The sequence below is a fragment of the Colobus angolensis genome, unplaced genomic scaffold, assembly GCF_000951035.1.
Source record: "Colobus angolensis palliatus isolate OR3802 unplaced genomic scaffold, Cang.pa_1.0 Scaffold201, whole genome shotgun sequence".
NCBI lineage: Eukaryota > Metazoa > Chordata > Mammalia > Primates > Cercopithecidae > Colobus > Colobus angolensis.
In genome coordinates, this window is record NW_012115167.1 from 5025225 (window position 1) to 5032214 (window position 6990).

Consider the following 6990-nt stretch of genomic DNA (forward strand, 5'->3'; position numbering starts at 1 on the left):
GTTAGCCAGGATGGTCTCGATCTCCTGACCTTGTGATCCACCCGTCTCAGCCTCCCAAAGTGCTGGGATTACAGGCTTGAGCCACCGCACCCGGCCAGTAATTCTTTACTTAATTTTTTGAGGAACTGCCATACTGTTTTCTACAGTGACTGTACCATTTTACATTCCCACCAACAGTGCACAAGGGTTCCAATTTCTCCATATACTCACCAACACTTTTTTTTTCTTTCTAAAGTAATAACCCCCCTATTGGGTATGAGGTGGTAACACATTGTGGTTTTGATTTGCACTTCCCTAATGATTAGTGATGTTGATCATTTTTTTCGTGTGCTTATTGATCATTTGTGTATCTTCTTTGGAGAAATGTCTTGAAATTCTTTGCCTATTTCAAAATTGGGTTTATTGTTGTTGAGTTGTAGGAGTTCTTTATATATTCTGGATATCAGTCCATTAATAGACTATGTGATTTACAAATATGTTCTCACCATTGAATATTATGTTGTTGGATTTTCACATATGGCTTTTATTATGTTGAGGTAGTTCTATTTCTCATTTGTTGAGTGGTTTTAGCATGAAAGTGTGTTAAATTTTGTCAAGTGCTTTTTCTGCATCAGTTGAGATGATAATGTGTTTATTTTTCACTTTCATTCTGTTAATGTGATATATTACATTGGTTGATTTTTGTGTACTAAACTATCTTTGCATTCCAGGAATAAGTCCCACTTGATCACGGTGTGTAATCCTTTGAATATGTTGAATTTGGTATCCTAGTACCTTGTTGAAGACTTGTGCATCAATATTCATAAAGGATATTGGTCTGTAGCTTTCATTTTGTAGTGGCTCTGGTATCAGGGTAATGCCAGCTTCATAGAATGACTAGTAAGTGTTCCCTCTTCAATTTTTTGAAAGGTTTGAGAAAGATTGGTGTTAGTTCTTTGCTAAATGTTTGGTAGAATTCCACAGTGAAGCCTTGAGCTCAGGGCTATAGAGAGGGATTTCATAAGAAGGAAGCAGACCAATTGTTCATGGTCTGTGAAAGAAGCAATAAAAGAAACAGGCTCAAGTTAGGAAAGGAAAGGTGGTGTTTGGAGAGTAGGGAGAAAATCCTTGCCCAAAGAATGGAGTTTCATATGGCCTCTAACCTGGACCTCTTAGAGGAGGGGATGAACAGGCAACAGCCTCATGGCTCTCCAGCCTCCAGGTGATGGGCTGGGTTGGACTGGCTCTCTGGTCTCTCTTACTCAAGGGCTCCATGATTCTGTGATGTCACTGAAGAGAGAAGAATGGGGAGCTGGGCTCAGCTCCAGCTGTTCCGATTCCTCTCTCCTCTGGATCCTGATAGTTTTTGGGGTGAGGGAGGTGAGCTGCATGATCACACGTGTCCCAGCTCAGTCTCCCCTCTGGCCACCTCAGCCCCCACTACAGTTATGGAGAGAAATTAGCCAGTGTGAGTCAACTCTGCAACAAGCAGAGCATCTTTCATGAAGCTGAACTGACCAAAAGAACAACAATGAAAACAGCTTTTTGTTCCTCTGTTTCTAGAAAACTTAAAGAACAAGAGAACTACATTCAAATTGAGTTGGAAAAGAATATTTGGACAATCTGTGATTGTGAGAGTGGATGAGTCTTCTAGCTAAACCTATGAGCTTTGAAATCACAGCAATCACTTTCTTCATCATCCTTCTAATTTGCTTCATTTGCATCCTCCTTTTATTGGTGGTTTTTTTATATAAATGGTATAAATCCATGCTGATAATTGGGATCAGATTTCAAGTCACATTAGCAAATGTATCTAGAAATAATGTAAAACAATTTAAAATAGAACAAGTAATGATACCATCATTATCTACTTTTTTCATTTCAGCATTTTAGAAATGCTGATATGCTGTTTAAAAGTGAAGTCTCTATGCTACACCTTAAAATCAGGGCCATTCTTCCTTTTCTGAATTTGTGGCTTGTTCGTTTTCAGTTTCCAAGGCAGGAAAGGTAAAGAGACAAAGAAAGTGCCTTGTACAGACGCAAACGGAGGTGTAGACTGTGCAGCTGCTGAAGTGGTGACAAGCAATCCAGGGGACCATGAAAGGCGAGTGTGGTGCAGGATGTGTCAGAGGCCATTTTGTGTGTGATAGTGGGGATGAGGATGCATGAATGTTTAAAACTCTACCGATTAATTTTCTAGGGTCTTAATGCAAGTCATGAATTTGGATGTGCCGACGAGGCCTGGCATTCTTGTCCAGAGACAGAGTAAGGAAGTGTTGGCCACACCCTTAGAAAACAGAAGGGACATGGAGGCAGAAGAGGAGAACCAAATAAATGAGAAGCAAGAGCCTGAGAATGCTGGAGAAACTGGTCAAGAAGAGGTGATGTGTTTTTCTACTCTCAAGGAGCAGTTTAGAATTTGTTTGATTGAAAAGAAGGTACATTCCTCAGCTAGGTATAATAATAGCAGATGGAGGGCGAGGCGCGGTGGCTCACGCCTGTAATCCCAGCACTTTGGGAGGCCGAGGAGGGCGGATCACGAAGTCAGGAGATCGATATCAGCCTGGCCAACACGGTGAAACCCCCATCTCTACTAAAAATACAAAAATTAGCCGGGCGTGGTGGCACGCGCCCATTATCCCAGCTACTTGGGAGACTGAGGCAGGAGAATCACTTGAACCCAGGAGTCGGAGGTTGCAGTGAGCCAAGATTGCCACTGCACTCCAGCCTGGAGACAGAGCGAGACTCCGTCTCAAAAAATAAAAATAAAATAATAATAATAATAATAATAGGAGACGGAGTTGCCTGTAACTTAGGTTTGTAGGTAGAATAAGTCCAATGCCCACAGTCATTTAAGCCATTCTAGTTGCTTATCAGTTCATGTTACTAAACCATTACATATGCCAAGTCTAGAAACTTGCTTAGTCTTCATTCTTATATTTGTGTTTTTCTTAATAATTCCCCTTCAGTTTGTTTTTCTCAAAATCCTAGAATCTTAGAGCTGTTAAGAGATTATCTAGTGATCCACCTCTCTACTGTTTCCAATGAGAAAATGACATGAATTGTTTACCTCTCCACTGTGGCCAAGCTGAGGCCCAGACTGTGGCCCCCTGTCCTAGCTCTAGGGTCCTACAACAGCACACAACATGGCTGGGGCCTTCTTGAGCTCTGTGTCTGGGACTCCCCAACAAGAACAACTCACATGCCCTCCCACCACATGGCCATGCCCAGTCCACGACAGAATGATGGTCCTGGTGGCTCTTGGGTTTGACCGCTTCGTGGAGAGAATTACATGTCACCAAATATTATTTGAATATGTCAGTGTATGCTTTTATAACCATAAAAATGTGAAAATGTGATAGATTATTGCTGCTTTCCTGTATCATTTAGAAATGCTTTTTCTGTTTCTCGTTAACAGTGTACATATAACCTGTAATTTTAAAAGCAGGGCATGTCATAAATTGATTATTTGTTTATATTGTTTGTCCCATTCTCTTGCAGGATGATGGTTTGCAGAAAATACACATATCTGTCACTAGAACTCCATCAGCTGTTGAAAGCCAAAAAAGACCTTTAAAAGGAGTGACATTTTCTAGGGAGGTAATTGTTGTGGATCTTGGAAATGAATACCCTACACCTCGAAGCTATACTCGAGAACATAAAGAGAGAAAATGAAGCTCAAAAAAGGGTAAGAGTGAAAGAAAATGTAACCTTTGACTAACATTGAAATGACTGAGGGTACAAAATCATGTTGAAACAACAAAACAATGGGGAATTAAGCAAATAAAGATAGTATTTTACCTTTGTGCAGAAAGAAGTGGGACATGTGCAAAATTCTGTAAGTAAAATACTTAGAGCTTGAATATAGTTTTTTAAAAATTCAAATCTGAGTTCAAGAAATTGATTGTATTGCCCTTAAAACTGTCTACTCAAACACCGTTCTGGCATGTGAATAAAGTGATTTTTGTTTGTACATATGCCTATAATGTACATCATTATTCAAGGGGGATTTTTTGAAATAATACATGTTCTGCATCCTCTGATCATAGGCATTCATGACCAAATAACATTACAGCTGTCATCATGGAAGCTTCCATAACTGTCATCTTCTACTACATAATCCCCATTGAACTCAGTCCTGAAACGTTTCTTGTACTGACCACCACTTTTTAAAAATTGGTACAGGCTGGACGCAGTGGCTCCTGCCTGTAATCCCAGCACTCTGGGAGGCCGAGGTGGGTGGGTCACCTGAGGTCAGGAGTTTGAGAGCAGCCTGGCCAACATGGTGAAACCCCATCTCTACTAAAAATACAAAAATTAGCCAGGCATGGTGGTCCGTGCCTGTAATCCCAGCTACTCAGGAGGCTGAGGTGGGAGAATCGCTTGAACCAGGGAGCCAAGATTGTGCCACTACACTTCAGCCTGGGCAATAGAGAAAGACCCCGTCTCAAAAAAAAAAAAAAAAATTGGTACAGAAAACAAACTCCACCAGCCTGGGCAATATAGGGAAACTCTGTCTTGACAAAACATAAAAATAAAATAAAATAAGCCTGGCATGGTGGTGCATGCCTTTGGTCCCAGCTACTAGGGAGAAACAGGCCAGACATGGTGGCTCACACCTTTAATCCCAGCACTTTGGGAGGCTGAGGCGGGCAGATCACCTGAGGCCAGGAGTTTGAAACCCAGCCTGGCCAACATGGTGAAACCCCATCTCTACTAAAAATACAAAAAAACTAGTAGGGCGTGGTAGCGCACTCCTGTAATCCCAGCTACTCAGGATACTGAGGCAGGGGAATTGCTTGAACCTGGGAGGCAGAGATTGCAATGAGCTGAGATTGTGCCACTGCACTCCAGCCTGGGTGACAGAGGGAGACTCCACCTCAAAAAATAAAACAAAAACACAAACTACTACCAACAACAAAACATCCTATTACTTTAGGCAAGTCCTGAGATTATACTATTCTTGATTTCAGTGGTTTAAATCTTGCTGTCCATGTGTGAAATATGACAGTACAGACTGGTACAACATCATCCACACAGCTGCAGTATACATTTGTGAAATGTCTAAGGGGCTCTGAGAGAGAGAAAAAGCAGATTCATTTAATTCAGGGGCTTAGCCCATTGTCATGTGGATGTTCCATAAATGTCTGTGGAATGATTGGGAGTATAGGTGATAAATATTTTAGAATGTGGAACTATTGCCAAATGGGGTGTGTTGACACCCTCTGCTGGGAGGCATGTTGCTGTGGGCTGGGACCATCCCACTGTGAGGAGGAAAAGGGACTTAGAAGGATTAGATAGATAAGACAAGCAGCTGGGGAAGAACATGAGCCGAGGCAAAGAGGTGAGGATGTATATTGGGTTTGATTCACGCCAGTTGGCTGGTGCTGAAGGTGGATGTAGAGGAGAGTTGAGGGGCAACAGTGAAGTGTGGTGAGAAGTCAAAGTGAGGTTCATTTAGGATCCCAGGCTAAGGGTATAAAGTGGGAAATGGATCCAAGCTGTGTGGACTGTTGGGGGAGGTTGCCTGCGCATATGTTCAGAGTCTCTTTACATTTTTTGTCTTTTGCCTGATAATACTAAATTTAAAAATTTTTTTCATTTTGGTAAAAGATATATAACATAAAACTTGCCATCTTAACGTTTTATTTTATTTTATTTTTAATTTTATTTTTTGAGATAGTGTCTCACTGTTGCCCAGGCTGGAGTGCAGTGGTGTGATCAGGGCTCATTGCAGCCTTGACCTCTGGGGCTTAAGCAATCCTCCCACCTCAGCCACCAGAGGAACTGGGACTACAGGCACATGCCACCATGCCCAGCTAACTTTAGTATTTTTTGTTGAGCTAGGATTTCACCATGTTGCCCAGGCTGGTCTCAAATTGCTGAGCTCAAGCAATCCACCCACCTTGGCCTCCCAAAGTGCTGGGATTACAGGTGTGAGCCACCATGCCTGGCTTCATCTTAGCCACTTTTAAGTGCACAGTTCAATAGTGTTTTACGTACATTCACATTGCAGTGCAACTGTCACCACAGTTTTGTAGAAGTTCCAATAGAGGAAAATTATGGGAAAATTGGCCATCAATACCTATAACCATATAGGCACATGGAATTCCAGAAAGCCATCCGGATCATGACTATAATGTGAACAGCAGAACAGTCAACAAAGAGCATCTGGCATTAAATGTCCATTTGACTTTTATTGGTTCTGTGCTTTTGTTGTATTTGATTTGTAAATTTCTTTTGAAGTTGGGTGAAAGCTCTTAGGTTAGGGAGTTGATATCCATCTTTGCATTTCTACATATTTTTAAGTGACACTATAATATAAATAATCTTAGGTAATAATGGAAGAAGTCCATCAGAGCTTTCCTCCAGGAGTAAGTTATTGAGGATTAGCAACTCGGAGGTAGTAAATGGAAATGGCTCCAGTGACAATTCAGATTTGAAGGATGTGGACCTGGAATAGGAGGTGGCAGAATGTAATGAGAAGATGAAAGATTAAGGCACATCACTTCCTGGTTAGATGTGGGAGGAGCGAGAGGAGGGTGCAAAGATGGCTCATGCGAGACAGGAATAGGAGAGTCCAGAGAAGTAACTAGTTAGGGCAAAAAGATAGGCAAGTTTTAGCTCTGTTAAATTTGAAGTACTGACTACAGATTCAACTGAAGATGTTCCGTGGACAGTGAAGCTGTAGGGCTCCATGTGTCTATCTCCTAAGCTATGGCTCCAGAGAAAAGTTGAGCAGTTTTTTCTCAATGCCTGTTGGTGTTTCTTTTGCAAAGGTGGGATCAAACTTGCCACTTTATCTCTTTAATTAGCTGTTGGTCCAGGGACTTTCTTCAAATGACTGCCTCAAACAGGACACATCACCCAAAAGCCAAAAGGGAAAAGTTTGATAAAGCTTGGACTACTTAAAATTTTTGTTTGTTTAGCAAAAAAACAAAACAAAACAAAAAAATATATAAAGTTAAAACTCCAACAACAAACTAGGAAGGCCTATTTTTTTTTTTTTTT

The 6990-nt window shown here is 41.3% G+C and overlaps 2 protein-coding genes across 4 annotated transcripts in view; both read left to right on the forward strand.

The window, feature by feature from the left end:
* The window catches only part of LOC105511647 (chromosome unknown open reading frame, human C2orf74), a 26535-nt gene extending 22581 nt beyond the window's left edge, over positions 1 to 3954 (forward strand). The window contains exons 1-4 of one of the 3 annotated variants that reach the window (XM_011941825.1): positions 1621 to 1736; positions 1970 to 2083; positions 2180 to 2360; positions 3481 to 3954. In XM_011941825.1, coding sequence (XP_011797215.1) covers positions 1621 to 1736; positions 1970 to 2083; positions 2180 to 2360; positions 3481 to 3654 — 585 coding nt within the window. In that variant the 3' untranslated portion in view covers positions 3655 to 3954. Of the gene's footprint in view, positions 1 to 1620; positions 1737 to 1969; positions 2084 to 2179; positions 2361 to 3480 lie in introns of those variants that run through there. The other 2 variants (XM_011941826.1, XM_011941827.1) reach the window with 2 other exon arrangements.
* Positions 3955 to 5329: 1375 nt separating this feature from the next.
* The window catches only part of LOC105511659, a 10585-nt gene continuing 8924 nt past the window's right edge, over positions 5330 to 6990 (forward strand). Inside the window, exon 1 of the mRNA XM_011941836.1 lies at positions 5330 to 5412. Coding sequence (XP_011797226.1) covers positions 5330 to 5412 — 83 coding nt within the window. The remainder of the gene's footprint in view (positions 5413 to 6990) is intronic.